Here is a 26018-nt window from a genome sequence, read left to right on the forward strand (position 1 = left end):
CCATTGCGCAACAAGCTTTCTGAAACCCAACTTATAAGTCTAATGAGTCATACATTAAAAATTTCTGAAAATATTGCGTCAAACGCTGTACAAGAAGTGCGACTGATGGGTATCCAGGTTTTGATACAAAAATGTAAAGATGTGCAAAAAGTCGTATTCCTATACTTTTTCGCCTATGAGAAAACATTAGCATAGATACAGGATGGCGGCCGCCGTAGCCGAATGGGTTGGTGCGTGATTACCATTCGGAATTCACCGAGAGGTCGTTAGTTCGAATCTCGGTGAAGGCAAAATTAATAAAAAAAAAAAAAAAAAAAAAAAAAAAAAAAAAAAAAAAAAAAAAACATTTTTCTAATAGCGGTCGCCCCTCGGCAGGCAATGGCAAACCTCCGAGTGTATTTCTGCCATGAAAAAGCTCCTCATAAAGATATCTGCCGTTCGGAGTCGGCTTGAAACTGTAGGTCCCTCCATTTGTGGAACAACATCAAGACGCACACCACAAATAGGAGGAGGAGCTCGGCCAAACACCTAACAGAAGTGATATTTTTTTTTTTTTTTTTTTTAGATACAGGGTGCACCATCTTTTATGTCGGTATGTAAACTCTGAATAACTTTGTCATTTACCAACCGATCGCCTTCAACATACATGTTTTCGATACGTCAATTCAATACAACTCGCTGAAATAGTGACGCTATGCATCGAAACTAGTTGCATACAGCGCGCATAAGGCAAAAACTATCGCGGCTAACAAGCACCGTCTATTCGTCGTTTGGTATCGATTTTTTGTTATCACGAGACAGTAAGAGAGCGTTGCCCTGGAGCCAACAGTGTCGTATCGTCGTCGCGCTCAGAATTTTGGCGTCAGTGAAACCACATCATCGACCTTAACAACCGCGCTGTTAGTTCTGCCCTCCCCAAACTGGATAAAGAGGCAAAGCGAATGGATCTGGTGGTGAACGAGGACAAAACGAAGTACCTCCTGTCATCAAACAAACAGTCGGCGCACTTGAGTATCGGCACCCACGTCACTGTTGACAGTTATAATTTTGAGGTTGTAAAAGACTTCGTGTATTTAGGAACCAGCATTAACACCGATAACAATGTCACCCTTGAAATCCAACGTAGAATCTCTCTGGCCAACAAGTGCTACTTTGGACTAAGTAGGCAATTGAGAAGTAAAGTCCTCTCTCGACGAACAAAACTAACACTCTACAAGACTCTAATCATGCCCGTCCTAACGTATGGCGCAGAAGCTTGGACGATGACAACATCCGATGAAGCGACGCTTGGAGTGTTTGAGAAAAAGATTCTGCGTAAGATTTTTGGACCTTTGCATGCTGGCAGCGGCGATGGAACGATGAGCTGTATGAGCTTTACGAAGACATAGACATAGCGCAGCGAATAAAGATCCTGCGGCTACGTTGGCTGGGTCATGTCGTCCGAATGGTTACAAACGCTTCGGCTCTGAAAGTATACGATGCGGTACCAGCTGGTGGTAGTAGAGGAAGAGGAAGACCTCCTCTGCGTTGGAAAGATCAGGTGGAGAAGGACTTGGCTTCACTTGGTGTGTCCAATTGGCGCCGGTTAGCACGAGAAAGAAACGACTAGCGCGCTTTGTTAAACTCGGCCAAAATCGCGGTTTCTCGCCAATTAAGAAGAGAATAAGAAACCACAATGCGACACATTTTAAAGGATGATTAATATTTGTTTCCATATAAAGTGCAATTGACATAAAGAACATTGCTAACAGACCATTCACGTCGCTTGAAATACGGCCAAACAGTCGCTCGAATGGTTGACACTGAACCCAATTTTCGGAAGCAAATTTTTATGACTGACGAGGCACATTTTAACCTCTCTGGCAGCATGAATAAACAAAATTGCCACACTTGGGGAACTGAGAATCCACACGAGACCCATGAAACGCCATTGCATAACGGGAAAGTAACTGTTCGGGCCGGCATTTGCGCTAAAACCATCATTCGGCCAGATTTTTACCGAGTAAACGAAACGGTCGATGGAAACCGATATCGATGGATGTTGGGTCATTACGACTGCCCGCAAACGTGTCAGAAAGGCTTAGACGGTTACTGATTTCAAAAAACGGTACACCATGCCACACTGGGAATGCAACAATTGAGTTTCTGCCACGAAAATTCCCGGGACGTCTAGTGTCAAAAAGAGGCGTCATCGACTGGCTCCCAGATCACCTGACTTAACCACTCCGGACTGATTTTTGTGGGATTATCTGAAAAATAAGGTTTACGCCAAAAAGCCGCAGACTATTGACCAGCTTAAGGCACACATTCGTGCCGAAATCGACGCTATAAAACCCGAAATGCTTGACAAGACGATTACAAACGCAGAAAAAAGATCGCAGTTTGAGGGCGAAGTTGACGCAAGACAGGCCTTTCCAGTAGCAGACCACTCCAAGAGAACGCCAATCCTCTCATATTGCGATGAAGCCGTTTCCCGAAGGCCTAGCAGTTTCCCTCTATGCTACTGAGACCGGTAACTCAAATGAGCCTAATATCGAAGTATTCCGATGCAATCGAGAGAAAAGTCAGACATTTTCCGACTAACTTCGAACACATAAATAACGAGCCGAAGGCCAGTTATTACAGAAAGGAGCAACCAATCCACTGCTTCCTTAATTGCGGCTACTTCCATTTGGGAAACATAGGGTTACAAACAAGGATATTTTGGCTAGAATGGATAAAGGCAGGGGAAAAATATGAAGTGCTGCAGCTGATACTGCAAGAATGATTGGGGTGAAGAAGAGGAATCGGACGAAAGCAACTATCGTGGTTGAGAAATATTCGTAACTGGACTGGGGTTACAACACTCGGCGACCTTGAACACACAGCTAGAACCCGTGAACAATTTACTGAAATAGTTCGCAATATAACATAGTTTTGAAATTTTGTAATATACCTAGATACATATATAATAAGCGTATTTATTATTACAATGAATTGTATTCAATTTAATTGAGTGTATTTGCATAGAATCGATAACATCCAATGTGGATATTCAATAAAGAGGAAAAAGTACGCAAAGTGCTGTCATATTCCATGTTACTTCAGCAACCCAGCTGATTCCTTCAAAATCGCAAGATCCGTTTAATGGACTGATGCTAGCCATACCTTCTGAACTCTCTCCACTGCGCATGCAAATGGCGGGCTAAAATGAAAATCGAGTTGTCCAACTACGAAATGGCAGTTGATGTTAAGGCAGCGATGGCAAAAAATTCGGTACGACAGATATGTTTTAACAGTGAAATTCGCGGTCGCCAGCTGAATCTCGAAATTTTTATGATGATTCACATATATCTCGGGTCTCCCCTTTACAACACTCTCCTACACAGCGCCAATGGCATGTCGTATGGAAATTTCTAACACCAGCAGTCGGCCAACTAGTCAAGTAGTTAGTAAAGCTTTCGCAAAACCAGAGTGAGTTAGTCTTCTTGTCAGACACTCACCATCAAACGAACTGGGCGTGCAAAGATGGGTGTGGCAGAAACCTTAGACAGAAGCGAAAGCAGGCATTCAACCAGCCACCATTCAACATTTACCATTTACGCGTCAAAATGTTTATCTAAGCGCACCTACAGTGAGATGTCTCAGTACGTGCATATGTGTATGTAAGTGCATATGTATGAGCTCATGTGCGGGTTCTATGTACTTTTGTGACTTTTCTAAGCACACAGAACTGAGTCCTTACCGTACTTTTTGTTATTGCTGTTGTGCGAAACCGTGTCAACGGAGAAGTGCGAATGTGCGACAAAACATAGACACTTACATATGTACATACATATGCACTGTGCACAGCCGTGTATCTACATAGGTATGTGTGTATGAGTATATTATTAGCGCGTGTGTCGTTTGCTATTCATTTACCATTTGTTTTACATTTTATTACTTTTTTCTTTCTCACTATATTTTTTCAACATATTTCAAAAGCATTTCATCTGGGCAATTTTTTTCTCTCCAGAACTAAAGAGTATTTTTCCTTCCTTTTTCCTTTTGTTTGCACTTACTATGTTTTTGTTCGTCATATGTGTATGTGTGTATGCTTATGAGCAGGGGTGTTGCAGTTGTTGCTGCCACATCCGCTCGATTCTCGTTGTAATAAATTGAAGGACAACCAACTGTCAAATGAAAAATTGCGACCATGTAACATTGTTGAGTTGTTGAGTTAACAAAAAAGGAGAAAACAGAGGCTCAAGCGGAAACAACGAAGATGTACATGGAAGAAGTAAAATGAAAACTAGAAATTAAAATACACCAACCCATCATTCTGCTAAATACTGAACTTATGATTACTCACTCCCACGGTAGATGAGAGTGGCTGGCTGTAACTTCAAGATATCATTTATTTGCATATACAAAAAACATATTTGCCGATGTGTATAAAAGCATTTAAAAATGAACTATGGAATATTACATTCAAATTACGAGTGCTGAAAAGCGCCCTTCAACCCAAAACACAACAAGTTCGAAATAAAAAAAAAAAAGTTAAGAAGACTCTATAGGTATGTACAGGATGTATTCAACTCTTTATGCTCACCATAATGTTCTTAGTTTTTAAAGAAATTAGTTCATAATAACCAAATGCCAACAGCTCGGTCTTCAGCTTACTTCCTCACAATGGCTTATGGGAAGAAGCTCAGTGCTGTCTCTCAAAAACAAACTTCTTCTGTGCAAAGCCGGAATTAAACTCATTTCGACTTACGGCATACAGCTATGGGGAGGGGTGACAAAAAACAACATTGACATCATAGAGACGTCCCAGGCAAAGATATTGCGAATAATCACCGGATACTCCACCGATTACTCCAGCAACGAGGTAATACGCAACAAAACGATGATACCTTCAGTACGGAAAGAGATAACACGATTCAGTGACAAGTACAGCAGTCATTATTCCAAAAGACCTTCATACATATTAAGAAGACAGCAACCATGAGTGCATTAAGGTTAAATGAAGCGGGTCGCGGGGGGAAAAAAACCCTATGGTCACGCTAGTCTATTCATGCGACAAACTGAGTTAATCTCGGTGAGAACTGACTATATCGTCCCAACGGTAACATTCAATAGGAATTTTGCCATTCACTTTCCATCTAAGGAAGAATGGAATAAGGGATTCTCTCTAAACAATCTCAACACTACAGTCTATACAAATGGCAGTAAAATGGGCTGCGGTGTTGGAGCTGGTAAATATTCTCACAGACTTAAAATTGAGAAATCTGTGTGTCTCCCTAATACCAGCAGTGTCTTCCACGCGGAAGTACTGGCAATTGGGGAAGCCAGTCGGCTACTAATCAGAGATTTCTCTTTTAAGGGCAATATCGCTATTCTTTGGGATAGCCAAGCTGCAATCCAGGCACTGGCTCGGCTATAACAACCTCTAAAGTGGTGGAACAAAGCAGGAATAGCCCCACCATCTTGAGTGAAAACCTTAAAGTTACCTTAATCTGGTTCCTGGGACATCGGAACATTGAAGGTATCTGGGTCCCTGGAAAGGCAGATGAACTGGCAAAAGGGGGATTTGCCATGAATAACACTCTTGCAGAATCGGTATTCACACCATTAGGTGCAGTCAAGAGTGCAATTTCTCAAAAATACCTTCGAATCGCGGATTGTACGTGGAAAGATCAGACGAAGTGCAAAATTAGCAAAACGTTATGGCCCACCTACAACCTCAAGCAATCGTCGGCATTAATAAGAATGAAACGACGGGACGTCTGGAGACTAACGGCAGTCATAACTGGCTTTTGGTCTAACGGAGAACAAGCAGCCAAAATGGGTATCCCTCACAATACATACTGTCACAGTTGCAAACAACCGGAGAAAAAGGAGACAATCTTCCATTTCCTCTGTGAATGCCCTGCCCTATGAAAGGACAGAATGTTAACCCTGGGCCAACCGCTGTTCGAGAATCTCGAACAACTATCTGGCTTAGACGTCAACAACCTAATAAGGTTCCTAAACCGCACAGACTGGATATAGTCTTGCTGTAAATATCTGTTAAACAAGTTGGTAAAGAGGATGTGGCAACAAAATGATGCGGAAGCGCTAGTTGGATTCTGGAAGAATCACCACTTTAACCAACCAACAGCAGTCGTTTGCCGAGCCACTCCAACCCGTCTGCCAGGGCCATAATTCAGCCAAACACCTACGTACCGCGACTCAAACGAGGTACAGCTCTTTAAGCCATATAGAACATAAAAAAAAATTATACAATCAGTCTCACAATGAAAAGGCTCTTACTTCATATCCAGTCAGTTATTTCCCTCAAAAATGGAACTTGGACTTTGGCGCTCTTCAAGATCGCTCCATTATCATGAGTTGTATAAATTGCTTAATGTTTAAATTAATAACAAAACTATATATAAAAACCTATTTTTAGTTAGCTGTGAAAATCTCCATGAAATCCCGTTTAGCCGTTTTCGATGTTATTATTTCCAAACAGACAAACTTTGGTGCCTTGTGACCGCAAGCCAGCCCCACGTTACGCCTTTAAATATAATAATAAAATCAATTACACTCAAAAACTGGTGCATGTGAAATGAGCGATACCATCAGTTAATTTTCGGGGTACTAAACCCCAGTGCAAAAATATTTCACATAAGCTTGCTTTGTGGTGTAAATCGTGGCTAAATAAAAAATAGCATGAATTTTTACTAGACTCACAAAATATGGTTAAACCATACATACTAAGATAGGGCGAGAGAAGATGTATATATCTGGGCTGCACGGCATCACTCAGATTCATCTCGAGAGTTTGCGACGATACGTCGTATTAGGCAGTGCAACAGGCCATGCTAAGCAGAATCATAAACTCAATATTTTTACTCGCTGGATGTTATGCATGCACGCGACAAGCAAACTCAGCGTGGAACTAGATGGAACAAACAAATCGAAGGATATTCTCAGCGGAAATCATTCTATCATGTTGAGTAACAAGGGCGTGGCAGCCAATAGGTAGGTATAGTGGTTGTCGTTTGATACAACGAGACCTGCTGTAGACCCATTGTGATACCACCGGGGCTGTCCCCTCTCCTCACTCTACATCGTCCTCATTGAACCAACCTGTGGCTTTGATATATCTAACAAGACTTGTTATTTTTATATTGGCTACTTCTGCCAAGGTATTCAGGGAGCTTTTTTCTAAAATATTGAACCTTCTTCTATCCAGAGCCATGCACCCGCATAGAAATTGTTTTATAGTCTCTTCTTCTTTACTGTCGTTACAGCTTCTACAATAGTCGTTATAGGGCGCTCCCAGTCTACTGGCATGCCTGACAATCAGACAATGCCCTGTTAGGACCCCGAGAAGATTTCTCATGTTTTTCCTGTTTAGTTTCAACAGTCGGTTTGTGCGGCCCATGTTCCATTCCGGCCACGTATTCTACTAGTTGCATAGGTCAGGGACTGAGACCATAGCCTGTTCGCAGCACTGATAGTGTGTTTATCTATAAGCATCTTGCAAGTTGCTAAAGGTATGTTCGCTTTGTCTGGTTGGATCCGTAATGTGGTACCTAATCTCGCCAGTTCATCTGCTTTGCAGTTGCCTTCTATGTCTCTATCACCCGGCACCCAGAGCAAGTTTATTACAAAGTACTGTGATAGTTCTGTCAAAACGTCGATATATTCTTTTACTGTCTTCGAGTTAATATTAGGCGATTTTGGCAGCCAATACTATGCATACGTCGTGGTGATCTGCATCTAAAGAAAATATATGGAAACAATTTCGAGTCTCATGCAGCGTGCCCTGCGAATCATCTAAAAGTGGTGCGACAATAAAGGGCTTTCTAAAAATCCGAGAACGACAATCGTCGTGCGATTCACTAAAACTATCTAAGATAGAGCCTATTTTAGAGAATACAAGGATATGTCTTTCTAAGGAAGTAACATGGATTCTATCCCTATGAATGACTTACTGGTCATTCACTATTATTTTAAAACCAATAGTCATACACGCTGCCTTAACATGGTGGCCAAAATTAGGTAGAGAACTACAAGAACTAAATTAGGTGAATTACTGGGATTGAAGTGCGTTAAAAACCTGCCGCACGAATGCACCCAAGGCACTTTTGGAGTGCTTTTCTTCCCAATTACTAAGTGGCAGTAGAAATTCGGACCTAAGCCACAGTCATTTTTCAGCACATACGGAAATGCAGCACATAATTGAAATTTATACATTCTGTAGTGCAATTTTGAAATATAAAAAATTTTGCTTCAAAAATCTCCGCGATATAGGAAACAGATAATCATACAATATTAGGTTCGCAACTAAGTTCTTGCTGTTTTTGTTTTTTATGGAAATAAAACTTTATTCTGAAAAAATGGTTACAAGTGAATCATTGAAAGTATTGCAAATCGCTGGCTACTACTTTTCCCCATCTTTCTGGTAGATCTCGTATACTGTCGCGGTAAACCTGTTCATCTTTTGAGGCTATCCACGGATCAAGCCATTTTTTGATGTCTTCATATGAGTGGAACTGCTGGTCAGCTAGACCATGTGCCATGGATCGGAACAGGTGATAATCGGACGGCGCAATATCTGGAGAATATGCTGGTGGGGTAGGATTTCCCATTTCAGTTTGGCAACGTGTGGCTGAGCGTTGTCATGCTGTAGAATCACTTGTTCATGCCTCTCCGCGTATTGCGGCCGCTTCTCGCGCAGTGCTCGGCTCAATCGCATCAATTGAGGTCGATACCGATCCCCAGTGATGCTTTCGCTTGGTTTTAACGGTTCATAATAAATAACACCAACTTGGTCCCACCAAATACAGATCATAACCTTTACAACGTGAATATTCGGCCGAGGCGATGACGTAGAAGCATGACGGGCAGTCCCCATGACTTTTTTTTCTTTGGATTGCTGTAATGAATCCATTTTTCTCACTCATCACGATGCGATGAAGAAAACCCTTCCTTTTTTGCCGCTGGGGCAGTTGTTCACAGGCGAAAAAACGACGTTCAACATCCCTTGGTTTTAACTCATAAGGAACCCAAGTCCCCTGTTTCTGGCGGCTAATTCATAATACTGAAGCAAGCTCTTCTTGCGCTTGACACGGAAGTTTCGGACACGCAACACCAATTAATAAAAAAAGTTTTTACTAAAAGCGGTCGCTTCTCAACAAAGACAACGGCAAACCTTCCAATAAATTTATGCCATGGAAAAGCTGCTAATACTCTGATTTTCGGAGTCTGCATGAAACTGACACTAAAAAGACACACATCACAAATACATCGGAACGAGAACTCGGTTAAAAAGGGTGTAAGCGCCAATTATATTTTAGATAAATAAAAAGAAACCTAAATAATTATTAAATTTCAGTTGTGATCCTCTGGGATGATGCTCGATACTCGAAGCTATTAGAAAAATACTTTTTCTATCCTTTGGTGTTTCATGCACGGAGATTCAAACCTGTGCATCTATCTTAGCTTCCCACTTTCTTATTTTTCCACTTTTTTATCTTTCAGCAAAAATAAAACAGTTTATACAAACTAAATACACTAAACCTTACACTTGTGTAGCCCCCTCGGGCGTCCCATAGGAGAGTAGGTCCTATTTTATTATCTTCTAAAACTGTTTACTGAAGTTAGTTGCCAATCGGATGCTTGCTTAGTAGCTTATTTGTCGCTTGGAGTACCCAAAATAAGCTTTCACTTAAAATAAAGAAATGATTTTATGTCACTTTTTTAAAAATTATGAATTTTATTGCTTCCTCAAATGTTGTTCCTTCTAAAGTTAAAGAAATAAAATGAAATAAAATACCTCTTAGTAAGAATCCTTTTCGCTTGATTTGAGGGCTGATATTGTCACCTACATTTATTTTAGTTGCTAATCAGGTGAAGACTTTCTCATCTTTAAAATTATGACTGCCAATAATAACTGTGTTCCCAAGCACGGGGACCATTCGTGTGTTGTCAAGAGCTAGGCTTTTTTTCTTGTAATTTTCAAATCTTCTTCGTTTTTCAAATCTTATTTGAAACAAAAACCTTTGGTATTGTATTGGTGGCCGCCGTAGCCAAATGAGTTGGAGCGTGACTACCATTCGCGAGTGCGTAGGTTCAAAACTCCGTGCAAGAAACAGCAAAATGAAAAAAGTGTTTTCTAATAGCGGTCGCCCCTCGGCAGGTAATGGCAAATCTCCAAGTGTATTTCTGCCATGAAAAAGCTTCTCATAAAAACCATTTGCCGTTCGAAGCGGGCTTAAAATTGTAGGTCTCTCCATTTTTGAAACAACGTCGAGACGCACACCGCAAATAGGAGGACGAGCTCGGCCAAACACCTAACAGAAGTGTTCGCGCCAATTATTTTTTTTTTTTTATTGCACTGATGAATACAATACCGGTTCCAAACTACCGAAGAAGTAACTCAAATCCCCTATATGCAAAAAACCAGTGGATTTCCCTGCAAGGTATGCTACGCTACCAACCTATTCATGTAAATATTCATTGTTGCATACATTGCGAGTGGTTACTGATACAAGTTTATGAGAGTTTTAATTGAAAGCGAGCGACAAGGTTCATGCTATACTAATTAGAATTTACCACCAAAATTTAAATGATAAAATAATTTATGTTGGTGCGTGGCATTAGCAAACACACACATACGGACGTATCCACATCCAAACATCCTCACAGCACAAAAGCAGCACTGAGAAATGTTCGTTTGACAATGGGAAGAGCAGCAGCAGCAGCCGCAGCATCAGTCCCAGAAGAGGCAAGGAACACACAGGCACATATATACATACATATGTAGATGCATATGCATCCATTCGTATATGTTCCCAGGCATACTGCTGTATTTTAAACAGCCGCTGGCTTTGGTGTGTGTTACTGGTAAAATGACACTGCCAGACGTAAATATTTGCATAATCAGACACAATTTCGCAGCGGAAAAACGATGTTGCCACCAACGAGCGAAAAAGCAATGCCGCGGCCAGCTATTCACCAAGCCCAGGAACTAAACAGTCGTCAATCTACCCAATTAAGCGAACAACCACCGAACAACCAGTAGTGACCCAGTCCACCAGCCTGGCAACGCAAAGTGTTCTCACCATCAGACCACTGTTGGCTACTGGTTCAGAACTGATTGGTTGAGATTGGATGGAATTGGATTATGTTGCAGCGTAGGGTATCCATAGATATGTAAATGTACAATATGTATGTACATATGTACACAGATTTGTTTGCTTGTTGGCATTGCACCACAATCATGCCGCCCCAAGCACGTCATTGCTTCTTCTGCTATTTTGTAGATCCACCCGCCATTCCAGCTTTGATGCGGTGTTGATTTATGGTGACTCCTAACTGCGTGTACGCTCATTTCGATTGCATTCACTAGCGGGCACACACATTAGGGTTGTATTCATTTACATTTAATTTTCTACTGATTTAGTATTAGGGAGATTGGATGTGTCCTGTGTACGAGATCACCGTTGTTGGTAGCAACCTTAAAAGAAGCTACAGGCCTTTTCTATTCGCCACTTTTTTGCTTGGCTCATTTGATAGAAAATTTGCATGTGAAAGCAATAACAACGTTATCGAGCAAGACTCGCTGCTAGCAAGTATAATTATGCTTCATAAAAGTGGAAATATTGAAATACTGACAAAGTTGAGCATATTCAGAATCACTGAGACTCCGTCGTTAGTTTTCTTCTTTATTTTACAACAAGTAATAAGCCCCCTTAGCTTAGATAGTGTAAAATCAAATTCAATACTCGTAGTAATCGAGATCTCAAGGAGTTCATGAAGAAAGAAAGCAATAGGAGCATTGCTGGAATAATTGTTCGGAACCTATGGAACAGATATTTATTACGCAAAGACCTGATAGAGACCGAGCATAGGACCTCGGCAAGACTCTTCCATCGTACACAGTTCTGGGCTGCTGTTTTTGCGCCGTCTTATATGGTGTCGGCATCTGCTAGTTCGCGCAACATCGACCTAAGCCAAGTGTGATTTGGCCGACCGCAACCTTTGCTCCCTTACGGGTTCCAGTCGAGTTCCATCCTCGTGATGCTATCTGTTGGTTTTTAAAGCATGTGACTTATCCATCGTCCCTGATAATATTAAACAAAAAAGGCAGCAATGAAATCTGTCGTGTACTTTCTAGCTGTTTGAGTTTAATTAGAAGTAGGCAAGATTTATATGACGGGACAAGATCAGATAAATTCAGAGAAGGGAAGGCATACTTAAGAAAAACTTTTTGAACGAATGTTATAAACAGTAACTTAAGATCATAAGGGTATGCATAGTTCAAGCAGATACAGTCGATCTGTTGCCCTGCTGAAAAAGCTAAATTAGAAACTGTGGATCTACCTGTAACAAAAGCATGCTGGTATGGAGATATGGTACTTTTAACTGTAAAATTCATCTTGTCTTTGACAATATTTTCAACTAGTTTAGATACTGACGAGAGTTTTGAGATTGATCTGTAATTGCGGAAGTGATTTTTTTTACCACTTTTAAAAACTGGAGTATCAATTGACATTTTCCATTCATCGATAAAGATACCAAAGGGCAACGATTTATTCAAAATTAATTTGAGGGGCAGATCAAGAGAAGAATAATGTTTGAGAAGAACAACTGCCTAGTTAACCTGTTCACGGATGGCTCGAAGCTGGACGGTAGAGTTGGAGGTGGAGTATTCTGCAAAGAGCTCCCCATCAAACTCCAATTCAGGCTACCTGATCACTGCAGTGTGTTCCAAGCAGAAGTGGCCGCAATTAAAGAAGCAGCTGACTGGCTTCGAAACTGGTCAGGGAATGCCTGGTCTCTCTCTCGATTGCATCAGAATTCTTCGATATGAAGATAATCGGGGTACCTGGTCACAGTGACATTGCTGGAAACTGCAAAGCCGACGAGCTGGCCAGACAAGGGATCTTTGAGGTAGTGTGCCCGCGAAAGGAGAGGAAGGATGCGCCTTGCACCAACTCAGCGGGCGCTGGGCAAGTACATGAATGTGTAAGGTCGCGAAGTCCTTCTGACCACGTTTGGATAGGAGGCGTTCGAGAGATATTCTGAGGATGACAAAATCTCATCTGTCAAATTTCGTTGGCATCCTCACGGGGCACTGTCCGCGGGGAATACATGCCGTGAGACTCGGACGATGAACTAAACTTCTTTCGTCCAAGTGGGCCCACTCTGTGGGCAACCGTCAGTACCTAACCTAAAATAACCCTCACTGAAACCTCTTCCAAAGTCTCCTTACGAGACAAAGCGTCTGATTTATTCAGAGTTGAAACAGGAGTAAAGCAGGCAGATGTGTTGTCAAGCTTTGTATTCAATCTAATCCCAGACTATGCATTTAAAGACGTTGATTCATTAGAGATCACCAAAACTTCCCAAATATACGGCCATGCTGACGACCTGGTAGTCCTCGCAAAAAATACAAATCTTCTAAAAAAAGTATTTCAAGCACATTGTCCACGATTTCGTTTGATTCCAGCTAATGATCAGCTAGTCCAAATTAAATTTTACTAAAATGTGTGTGGGTATATAAAGTTTGTAAAATAATTATATAAAAAAATTGGTATTTTCTCAATTAATCTAAAGCATTATAGATAGCTTTATTATTTGCTCATTGGCAAAACCAACTTTGGCAGCAATTTCCGGGCTTATTTTAAATAAAAAAAACATTCTCAATGTTTATGAAATCCAATTATTTTATGGGACAGCCACAGTTGGTTTCACAGTAAAATGATTGCCCAGAGAAAGGGCTTACTTGGACGAAGAAATAGCACATCCTCACGCAGCGCAGTGTTGCAAGACCCTTCAGGCGGTTTTGGGATTTAAATGACGATTTTCTTAGCCGGTATTCGCTTCGTGTCAATTTCCTGAACATCCGCATTTCTTATCGAATAGAATTCGTAGCTAGTAGGCTGATATCCAGAAATTTATATATCGAACAGTTGTGTGGCATTGCGCTTCATTCTTCTGTAAGCCAAGGTCAAGCAAGCGCATGCCACCGTCTATCTTACAAACTTTTTACGTATACAGTGTAGCCTCTCCTATCGAACACCTCTTTAAGCCGCACATTTTTTCTATACCATATCTTATCTATCGCAAGAAGTTAACCTCTTTTGAGTGGACACCTCTCTTGGGCGGGCAAAAGCTGACTGACGGTGAGTATCCGCCCACAAGAGGTTTCATACGATAAGCGCGTTGAATGCCTCATTTCGGTACGCAACACATCACTTATTTTGAAAACAAGTTTGCAATAGGAATGCATTCCAGCGTCGTGATTCAAGCGTAAAACGATGCTTTTCAATCTGTGAAGCCTGGAAAACAATTTCGGACACCCCTAACTTACAAAATAACATAATATAGTTACGCATATTTGTACGGTTGCATATCACCGAATATGTGGACGATTTGCCGTTGTCTGGCAACTTCTCGGCAATAATGGATGTTGGACAAATTTTCGGTGCTGCTGCTGCTATTCTAGTTCGCAGTCACTGGCATTCGTTTTTTTTTTTTTTGTTTTGTTGTAGCAGTTGACATTGCTTTCAAATCGGTGCATATATTAAATTCTGTTGTTTTTGTTAGTGTTAAATATTCTCACGATAATCGTTTAAGGCAATTGTCAAAAGTTTCGGCGAATTCAGTATGTAAAAGAGCAGAAGTTTGCACCGAGAGTTCTAATAAGTTATTTATTCCGGTCAGGATTTATTATTTCTTATGGGAAATGTAGCCACTACATAGTTATGGGCTATGGGGATGCGAAAAATGAACTGAGTGGAAGATGCGAAAATCCCATAACTGCGGTGTTTAATTACTTGTATGCGTTTTACTTTTTATAAAAAGTATTTGTAAGAAATTGATAATAAAAAAATAAAAGTTATTTTGTATTGGCGGGCACATCTCCCTCTCTGCATTTCTATCATTATAAAAAAGCTCTTATATAATTATAATAAAAAGCTTATATAAATTTTACTAAATTGTTATCATATACCCGCACTAAGCTCAAAAGTATGCTGCACTTAAATACACAAACTCCGTAGCACATACACTGGAACTTATCGGCCGCATTCCATGCCAGATAGCACTTCAACCATTCTATATGTAACTCAGACATCCCTCATTATCCATTTTAAACAGCACACCTACCCTGCACTCATACCTCAACTCACACATGCGCATGCATATGGAATAGTAATCCTATTTACCCATTAAACCAAATTTGCCAAAATCGTAACGAATGTGACGCCATATTTATTAGACTTTCTTTTGTCACGAAATTATTTTCAAACTGAATTGTTGTGAATTAGATTTCTTTGGAATCTGTGGAAATTGTTGTTGAAGACATTTATGAAAAAGCACCTACTACGATATTAGTGGAGAAATTAATCACTTAATAGGAGAGTTGATTTATGAATTCTGTGATTTTATGCTTACATAAATTTTAGAGGAGCTATGTAAGTGTTTTCGTCAAAATAAATACATAAATAATTTTATGAGAAAATGCTATTTATGTGTGTTGGATAAGCATCTTGTGAAATTTGCACTTTTACAAATAACTTCGCGCAATGACATTGACGGCCTGCGCTCCAAGGTAAACGACTACCTCGCCTGCCTTTCTCGCTTCTTCATTGCGAGGAACTTACAACTTTCTCCCACTAAATCCACGGCGACCCTCTTCACCACCTGGACAAAGGAGGTCAAGCTGCAACTTAAGGTAAAGGTCGACGACACACCAATTCCGATGGTTAACAACACCAAAATATTTCGATTTACCTTTGGGGCAAAGATCAGCAAATGTTGCTGTCGGCTTTCAAAGCAATAGACCGACCGGTTATAAACTATGCTACGCCTGTTTGGTCACCTGGAACCAGTGATTCGCAGTGGACGAAGCTTCAGACCTGCCAAAACACTTCAATAAGGCCCGCGACAGGATGTCTCTTGATGTCCCCGATACAACACCTACACGACGAGGCCCACATGCTGCCTGTGAAGGCGCATAACAAACTGCTCAGCAAGCAGTTTCTACTAGGGTGTTACCGCAGGTCTCACCCATGCAGACACCTGCTTGAGCCTGAGCCACCTCCTAGGCATGTCAGGAGGCATTTCCTTAATTACGCGGACGAGATCCATGACAAAACAGACTGACAGCTACTGGATCGGACAGTGTAGATACAGACCATAAACGACATTAATCGGGAGACCATTACCACCTTCTTAAGCTCCCGACCCCCGAATGCCGTTATCGGAGTCGAACCACCACCAATCGCAGACGAAGAGCTCCAACTTCCCTGAGAATCCCGCGTAACCTTGACACAATTACGTTTTGGATACTGTAGCAGGTTAAATTTCTACTTATCCAGAATCGACCCCGACATACTAAACATATGTCCGGCATATGAAGGCACCCCGCACGACAGTAACCACCTTTTCACATGCCCCATCAAACCCACTCATCTAACACCCCTCTCCCTCTGGACCCAACCTGTCAAAATAGCTAGTTTCCTGGGCCTACCGTTAGATGAGCTAGACGAAGACGACCGGTGATTGTACTACACTGGTAGGGCAAAGTTACTGCTACAACAACAACACCACCAACAACAACAAATATTCTCTTATAAAGAAATTCACACTTATGAAAATAAAAATATTTACCTAGGGACTTGTGAAAAAATCTCACTACAACCGCTCCATATTCAGCATACAAACAAATTTGTATGTAGGCAAATATGGCACGCCTAGATGTTGTTAGAAAAATGAAACATGTAAAAATTTATATTCTTTCAGGCTCAGTCAAATAATGAATGCCTAATTTTTTGTCTGCAATACTCTGCGCTAAAGCAGCAATATTCTCAACGGAACGTTCAGCTTTCGGTCCCCCAGTTCTTTTTCTATTCTCGGCAGAACCAGTTTCTGGAAATTTTTGCAACAACCTTTGAATTGCCGACTCATTCGGACGCTTATTTCCTCCAAAAAAATCAAGAATTTTGCGAAATGTTGCTCTTAAAGATCGACCAATTTGATAATAAGTTTGAATAATTTTAACATTCTGCTTGATTTTTTTCTATAATAACACTGTGGAACAAATTCAGGTTAGCAAAAATTAGGTCCATTCTGAGAGTGGCGGGTGAAAATAGAGGCGAAATTAGAAGACCCGTATCGCGCCGTTTTTTTATGTTAGTTCGAATTTTTTTTTAATCGGCCTTCGAAGTTTGCAGTCAAATGCCGATTTTCAGTACATTGTTTCATAAGTACCACAAAAATTTTCGAAATCAATTTTTTCAAAAATTGTAATTGTTGCACAGGTCTCTAGCAATAATTTGGCTTTTACAGATTGAAAAAATATCAATTAGTCGACGAGTTATAGCCAAAAAACCATATAAACAATTTTGCTCCGATTTCGAAGGCCGATTAAAAAAAATTCGAACTAACATAAAAAAACGGCGCGATACGGGTCTTCTAATTTCGCCTCTATTTTCACCCGCCACTCTCAGAATGGACCTAATTTTTGCTAACCTGAATTTGTCCCACAGTGTAATAGAATGTGGCGCAAAATTGATCACCCTTTTAGAAGATTTATAATTTTTTCCAATAGTTTCGTACATCAATGCAAGCAGTAGAGCGCGTAAAGGGAAAAATAAAAATGTCCATCACTCAAAATTGTGTTTTTTTTTATTTATTGAAGAGGTTATTCATGAACAAAATAGGATTATTAACTTATTTCCATCTATTATCAGGATAGTCCATAAGTTCGTGCGTATTTTACCCATAATTTCACTTTTGTACGATTTTTGCATACAAAAAATTATTCGCGGAATATAACGGAACTATTTATATTTTCTTTGATATATTGTGCATTCAACAAGTGATTATAATCGCGGATAGAAGCACGTGTTGTTAAAAAATAAAATGGAATCTTTGAACCCGTATAAGAGGCATATTTTGTATTTTTTTTTTCCAAAAATGGTACAGAAATAAACACTGTTCACCGAGAGGATGTGGAGGATGCCCCGCGCACTGGTCGTCCGGAAGTCTTTAACTCCGACGCCTTGCTCGAACTCGTGGAAGCTGAGCCAAATTTGACAATCGATATTATAGCTCAGAGGTTAAATTCATGGCATGGAACAGTTCACAGGCACCTGGTTTAGTTGGGAAAGGTTTCAAAGCTGGGAAAATGGGTTCCGCAAAGACCTTCCGTCGCCAACCTTCAGCAGAGAGTGAATGTGCGTTCTCAGCTGCTGCAACGGCTTGAAAATGAAAGTTGTTTGAACCGTATCGTTAATGGTTATGAAAAATGGTCCCTTTACAATAATCCTGCTCGCAAACGCCAATGGTTAGATAAAGATGAGACACCAGAACCGGCCTCTAGAGATGACCTTAACCCCAAGAAGATTCTCCTGTCTATTTGGTGGATAAGCCCATATTGTTTATTATGAGCTTCTGGAACCAAACCAGACGATAACTGCTGATTATTATTCCCATCAGCTATCAAACCTTAATGAGGCACTTAATAAAAATCGACCGTCTTTAGTGAATAGACGGAAAGTTTTGTTTCACCACGACAACGCAAGACCTTATACCTCAAAGCAAACATTAGGCAACCTGAACGAGCTCGGATGGGAGCTAATGCCGCATCCACCATACTTTCCGGATATTGCACCTTGTGATTATCACCTTTTCCGTGGACTTCAATCCCATATTAGTAACAAGAACTACTCCTTCAAAGAAGATATAAAAAGGGATAACGAAGCATATCTTGGCTCCAAGGACAACAAATTTTTTGAGGACTTATGGACTGACCTGATATATGTATGTACATATGTATATTTCAGATCTAATATCGTATTATGAACTTTTTTTGAGAAATCTAAAAGTGTTGCTAATTAAAAAAAATTCAATTCAGCTTGGTACTTCTACTATGACTCTTAACAGCGCCTTGTATACGCTGAAATACTTTTAACCCTCTCTATGCTTTTCAATTGTTAATTTGATAACCCTTTCTCAGACAGTACATAGTAAATATCTCTTCTGTTTGCAAACTTTCTTCAGTTTGGCCAAGTATCTGTAGCTAAAATTCTGTATGCCTTTTCATTATTTCGTCGTAGTATAAATAAACGTCTTATCGTTTATTATGGTTATGAAGAGGTGCCGCTTTTTAGTTATTTTCACTTAACAGCACTTAACAATTTAAATTATACCGGCATATACTCTATAATTTCAGAGTTCGTTTCTTTGTAGCTCGATATAATTTTTTTCTCATTAAGCTCTTAAACATTAACGCACTGCTATCTCAGTGTGTAGATTTTCAGTAATTCTTCCTTTTCTTCTTGATTGACGTGACACCGCTTGAGCAGTTTTGACCGAATTTAATAAAGCTCGTCAGTTGTTTCTTTCACAGGCACTTTCAAAGGCGGAATGTTTGTATCCATTGGGACGGCGTGATTTAGCCGGCGGAGCCGCTGGATCTTTTTGTCACTGACTATGCCAATGTCGCCGTACGGCTCATACATGTCCTTGTTCCATCGCCAACGATACTCGCTGTCACCAACACGCAAAGATCCAAAAATATTCCGCAGAGTCTTTCTCTGAAACACTCCTAGGGGCGCCTTGTTGGATGTTTTTATTGTCAAAGCTTCTGCGCTATACAATTGGACGAGCTTGATTAGAGGCTTATAAAGTGTTAGTATTGTTCGACGAGAGAGGAGTTTACTGCGCAAATGTCTACTCAGTCCAAAGCAGCATTTATTGGCAAGAGAGATTCTCAGCTGGATTTTAGTGGATCGGTGTTAATGCTGGTTTCTAAATAAACGAAATCTCTTACAACTTCAAAATCATAACTATCAACAGGGACGTTGGTGCGGTATGCGAGTGCGGTGACTTTTCATTTGATGGCAGGAGGTACTTCGTCTTGTCCTCGTTCACCACAAGATCTATTCCTTTTGCTGCTTTACCCAGCTTAAAAATAGTGGAAGATAATGATGCCAAGTGTTTACACGGACATTAATTAGCTTCGCGCGGTTTTCATTCTGTTTTCTACCAATGGTTGCAATCGTATTTATCCGATATACGATGTGTGGTACTGATTGAAGGTGACTGTCCGGAACCTCTTCTTTCATCTTCAGCAATGCCATAAGGCCGTATTTTAGAGCTTCTCTTCATTTTATTTATTGATGTTGTTAGTAGCTGTTTTACGTTTGCCAGTTTTCTTCTCTATACTGATGATTTGAATATATTCTCTACCATTAGTAATACTGAGGTTATTCCTATCTTGCAATCGGAAATTGATGCATTCGTTTGCTGGTACAGCCATTCTGGCAACTCTCGAAATATCAGGAAATGTTTTCACGGTACTGTCATCAAAACCCAAAATGTATTTCAATGATCTTATAGTATTGCTAATATTTTATACTTCATTCTGTTCATAAGTTTAAAGGCCTACAAGTATGATCTTTAACTCCAACTTTTCATCCAATAGTCACCTTAACTTCGTTGTATCCACTTCTTACTCAATCTTAGGTTTTATACGGCATAATAGCTCGAAGTTTGCGGACTCTACACTCTGAAATTGCTTTTTACTTCCTTTGTTCGCAAACAAATTTCAATTGAGAGAATAGATTTTGTCCGGAAGGTGCTCCTCAAATATGCGCTCAGGTAATTAAAGTTCTCAAGTATTATCCCCTCCTATAATTCTCATTTGATTTTAATTAACTTAAGGTTTCTCGAGATTCGAAGGTCTCTTTCACTGTCTGTTGTTTTTAGTGTATTTGAAGGAGAAATTGATTGTACATAACTATTACTGACCCATTTTAAATTGCTTAACACAAATTATGTACCCAAATTGCCCGCGCACTAAGAGAACTCAATGAGATGTCGAGTTCTATTCCGCAAGACTTTTCGGTGTCAACGAACGAATCTTATGAATTATAAGCTCTTGTTTTCAATTTATTTATTTAACTATCTGCAGTACTTTTAGCTCGTATTAGCTCTAAGTGGTCTTTAAAAACTTTGATTATGTTTTAGACCTGACGTAAACGAAAATGTTTCTTTATAGTAAAAAAATATGGAAAATTTGATTTATAAACAAACAATTCTAGAAAAGGTTATTAGAATGGCTTTGGAGTTGTATTTCAATATTCTAACCAATCGCAGTCAATGAATATTTTATTTCAGCATTGAAATTTTAAATTTGTACTCAGTAACTAAAAGTTTCTCTTGCTATAAACATTTTTTGAATCGTATGAATTTTCAAAGATTATTATCATTTTCTCTCCGTGCCTTATTCTTCATTTCAAACAACTCCGTTATACCAAACTCATTGGTAGCAGGGTTGAATTTTTGTTGTCATACCACAGCTTCGACAAAAGCCACAAATTTCGCTTACTGGGAATTCGTATAGTCAATCATTTGGGTGATCTTGTATGTAAATACTTGTGTCCTAATTAAAAATTAAATTACCACTAACAGAGTGTGGCACATGCATACATATGTACGAATATGCCTAAGTACATACAGATATAAATTGTTCCATGAATACTCGTACATTTTTGTTAATACCCAAAAATACTCAGGAGAGATGTTGACTTCGTTTTACGAGGTTATGCAGCACAACTGCCATGTTTCTTGTTTTCCCATTTTGATTTTTTGGGGTTGAACTTTACCAAATTTAATTGTGATTGCGGCGCGTTTGCCGTGCGGTTACTTACTCGTATTTGTCGTTGTGATTTTTTAATTGCACAAAGTGTATGTGTTCGTATGAGAGATTATTAGTAACATACATACATACACACTCAATATATATAGATATATATTGTGGAGAGATAGAAGTTGCACGGCTTGGCTAAATACCTCTTGACAGACAGTGCAGAAATAGACAGCGCCTTGTTTAGCCAATGTTGGGGTTCACATTTTTTCGGTAAATCAAAGCCCACTTCAAATACGACCGAAGCCAGCATCAAAAGAAGGTGTACACCACATATTGGTAAGTTTGAACTATTTATTCATTTTGTAATTTCAATTAGTTTTTTTTATAAAAATATAGTTCACGCTACAATAAAAACTATATAAAGCAAAGTTTCAAAATTTTTACAAGTGTGTTAGAATTAGGCGAATTTTCATCAAAACTTCAAACATTTTACTCAGAATTTTTAGATTTAGTGTTTTAGATCAGATTTAGTATATTAATGTTACATATCATTTAATTTTGGTGTAGTAAAATAAAAGTATCAAATGGTTAAAAAATCGTGTTGATGCACAATACCGTGGCCAAAAAAAATTCTCAAAAATCAATGTGAAATTTTACCTACTTCAAACTTGCACTCTATGGTACTAAATTGACTGAACTATAAATTATATTATATTTGAATATTTTTCTTTTAAATTTCTATTTTTATATATATGTACTTGAAACTTTTTCAGAAATTTTGAGTAACATGTTTGAAGTTTTGATGAACAAATTTTGTACAAAGTTCGCATTTTGTTTTTTGGTTTTTTGTTGTATTATGAACTCTGTTTTCATGTAAGAATAATAGAAATTAAAAAAGTAAATAAATAAATAGTGAAAACTTGTCAATGTAAACATTTTCTCAAAACATTTTCTCAAGAAATTAGTTAATGATAAAAATAAATACAACTTAATATCAACTTTTTATTTATAAACTTTTTCCGAAAAATCTGTTAAAATTGTCATTGTTTCTACAGGGTGAACGATATGAAGTGTTACCTATTCTAAACACCATTACTTTTTTGTGTGAAATTAGTTTTTATTGATTTCAAAGACAAAATTGTTCAAAAATGATTACAATTTTAACATATATTCACTTTAGCTCGATATGACCACCTTTTGCCTTGACTATAGATACACGAATGTGATCTTGAGGTATTTTCGCCCATTCTCGTATAATTGCTTTTTTCAGCGCATCCATACTGGCATATTTCTTAGTCCTCACCTTGCTCTCCAAAATGGACCAGATGGAATAGTCCATAGGATTTGCGTCTGGCGAATTCGAAAGCCATTGTGTGGACGAAATGAAGTGTGGAACATGATTTTTTAACCATTCTTGGTTCACACGAGCTTTATGAGACGGTGCCGAGTCCTGTTGGAACGTCCATGGTCTACGACCGATAAAAACGTCAGTCAGCGGTCACTGCGGCCCAAACCATTACTTGCGATGGGAAATTGCTTCGAGTGGCCATACTTAGGCTCAAATTCTTGTATGAGAGTTCGGTCAAGTAAGCACGATAGTTTTGAGTGTTTATGAACTGCTCAATTGGGAAATTTTTTTCATCAGAAAACACAATGTTAGGAAATTCCCCACGTTCCTGCAAGCGCAACAACTCCTTTGCTCATGTCTCTCAAGGAACATGGTAGCATTTTCGGGCAGTTAAGACCGTATTTCTCCGAACTTCGAACAGATCTCTCTATCCGCTAACAAGAGTTTGAGGGTCGTGCTAGAGCAATCTTTCCAAATAGGCAGGATTGGATCGAGGGGAAAATCCGCACCGAAGTTTACACCTCTGTCTTCTGTCTTCACTGACGGTTGCAAGATAGAATCGGGAGTCGAAGCAGGGGTTTTCTCTAAATCATCCAATTTACCTATATCCTTTAAACTGCCAAACACTGCTAGTGTTTTGTAAGCAGAAGTCGTTGCGATCTTGCTGGCATGCAAAATGCTTAGGGAACGCGCGAGCGAGGGAGATATTAACATTTTCTCCGATAGTTAAGCCGCGATTAAGGCTCTGACGACGCCATAGTGCAAAACGAAATTAGTAAACTCCTCTAAAGAAGAGATTAAATCTCTTTGGTGTGCAGGTAACTTTTCTCTGATTTGGGTTCCTGGACATAGGAACGCAGAGGGAAATAAATTGCTGATGACTTTGCTAGAAGGGGGTCGACTGAATTGGTCTCAGAGACCGCCTACCCGGGCATTGGCATCCCTCTGATAGTTGGTAAAGGAGAACTGCACAAATTATTTCTCAGGAAAGCGCAGAGAAGATGGAGCTCCATTTCTTTATGTGCTATTTCGAAAACCCTTTGGCCCCAATACGATGTACGAAGGACTCAGAAAGTTCTTTGGACTCCTCGCCATTCAATTTCCAAACTCGTAGCTGTGTTTACCGGTCACTGGATGATCGGCACACATGCGGAAAAGCTAGGGTTACCATTTAACCCCCATTGCAGAAGGGGACCTTTCAGAGAAGGAGACTGTAGAGCATTTTCTCTGTAAATGTCCGGGCTTGGCAGCTAGACGACTAAGGTCACTGGGAGCTCCTTTCTTCGACAGCCTGGGGCAGTGTGGCAACCTAAATCCAATCAAACTTCTCCATTATATCAACAACTATGGCTGGCTGTAGATATCTGCCTGTTGGAGGTCTCAAAATGGTTTCAAAACGGCGCTTTAGTGCTACTTGAGGAGTGCCAGGTGCACTTCAACCATTTCAGCTACCTACCTACCATATTAAAATCTTCAAGAGCGTTGAATAATTGCCTCAACATCTACCATATAATATTATGAGGTAAACTGGACTTTGGGGTGTTGGCGGAAAAACGTTTTTATAATATTTCTGAAAAATCATATTGTCAAACATTTGCCCGAGAGATTTAAATTTTAAGCCCTTTATTTCAGGTTTTTTGTTATAACAAGTAAAGCCGCATATTTCAAAATACTAGGAAAATGAGGCGAACTTTTTACTTACATTTTTTATTTCGTTCATTTTCGTAAACTGTCGTCCAAATTCCCAAAGGTCCACGCCAAATTTGAGCGCCCAATTTCGCACTCTGTAAAAAGAAAAAAAAGTTGTTTTATTTATTATAATGAGGTGCAATAATACAGTTATTATATAATAATTAATAAAGTGCTAGCTGCCAAATTCTGTAGTTCACAGATATGAGTGAAAGATTTGATTTTTTCTACAGATAGGAGTAATTACTTAACACCACCGAGCCGAAAAGTCGTATTTATGTACTCTACTGTGTTGCAACAGTAAACACTAGTTCCCACGATTGGCAATAATCACGTCGAAGATAGGGCACTCTTTGACAGACCAATCGTTGAAAATGGCGACAGAAATTGAGCCGGTAGGTGAACACTTATTCCACTGATCAAGAACTGAAAATGAGCGAGGACTTTTTTCTCAATCGAATAAACAAGCACATCCAACGGTGGGTCAAACCGTTCTGGCTCGGCGCCCTTCGTCTCTAGTTCCTTCCAAGTATCGCTCGAAGTGATTGTGGTACTCTGTCAAATTGCTCTTTATTATCCGGCTAATAAAGAGAAGCATATTTAAGCAGGATGGAAAGTAATTCTCGAATATCTTTTGTGGTTATCGCGTCAAACTTTCGTTGTGCTGCCTGATACGCGCCTTTTACTTCACAGAGACTAACGTGTACCTTCCTACAACCAAGTAGTAATCCGCGTTGATTTCAAACACCCCCGGAACATACTTTTCTTCCATCAAAGCATTACCAATTTGACTTATCGTTTTTTAATAAGGGGATGACCAAGTCGCCTTGTGCGTATCGGATGCTGAAGCGGGGATCAGCATATCGAACAGGGATCAACAGGATATTGTTTTTCATCCCGGACATACAATATATTCATGAAAGGCAAGTTTCCCAAAAATATATTCTTAATTCACTTAGTGTTGAAATTGATAAGCAAAATTGAAATATCGCGTTCATACGGTTCCTCTAGACGATCAAAGGATTACTCATTAGTCTCACTATCCTTATACTCCGTCGAAACGAGTACATAAACAAGTCGAATGTTATGGAATTTAGCATTAGTGTGGATTCGTGAAATCATTCACTAAGAATGAACTTGGAGACAAGGTATCGGAGCAGCACTCGATTAACCGTGTTATATCCTCTTCATCATTTTTAGCTTCCTGAAATATTATTATTATTATATATAAGAAAAGTAGAGGAGAGCCTATGAAAGTGGCTTGACCGTAGAGTAGATTGAAGCGTAGTGCCCGTGCATTTCAATGTATAATATTTTCAGTAACTCATTTTTAATTATTTGTCTGTTGTACTTTTTGCA

At 39.5% G+C, this 26018-nt stretch overlaps 1 protein-coding gene across 2 annotated transcripts in view; it reads right to left on the reverse strand.

Annotated features, from left to right (window-relative positions):
- The window catches only part of LOC128865397 (voltage-dependent calcium channel subunit alpha-2/delta-4), a 175927-nt gene that overhangs the window by 91731 nt on the left and 58178 nt on the right, over window positions 1–26018 (reverse strand). For both annotated transcript variants that reach the window (XM_054105732.1, XM_054105731.1), the window contains exon 3: window positions 24673–24754. In XM_054105732.1, coding sequence (XP_053961707.1) covers window positions 24673–24754 — 82 coding nt within the window. The remainder of the gene's footprint in view (window positions 1–24672; window positions 24755–26018) is intronic.

The sequence above is a fragment of the Anastrepha ludens genome, chromosome 5, assembly GCF_028408465.1.
Source record: "Anastrepha ludens isolate Willacy chromosome 5, idAnaLude1.1, whole genome shotgun sequence".
In the NCBI taxonomy this organism is placed as follows: domain Eukaryota; kingdom Metazoa; phylum Arthropoda; class Insecta; order Diptera; family Tephritidae; genus Anastrepha; species Anastrepha ludens.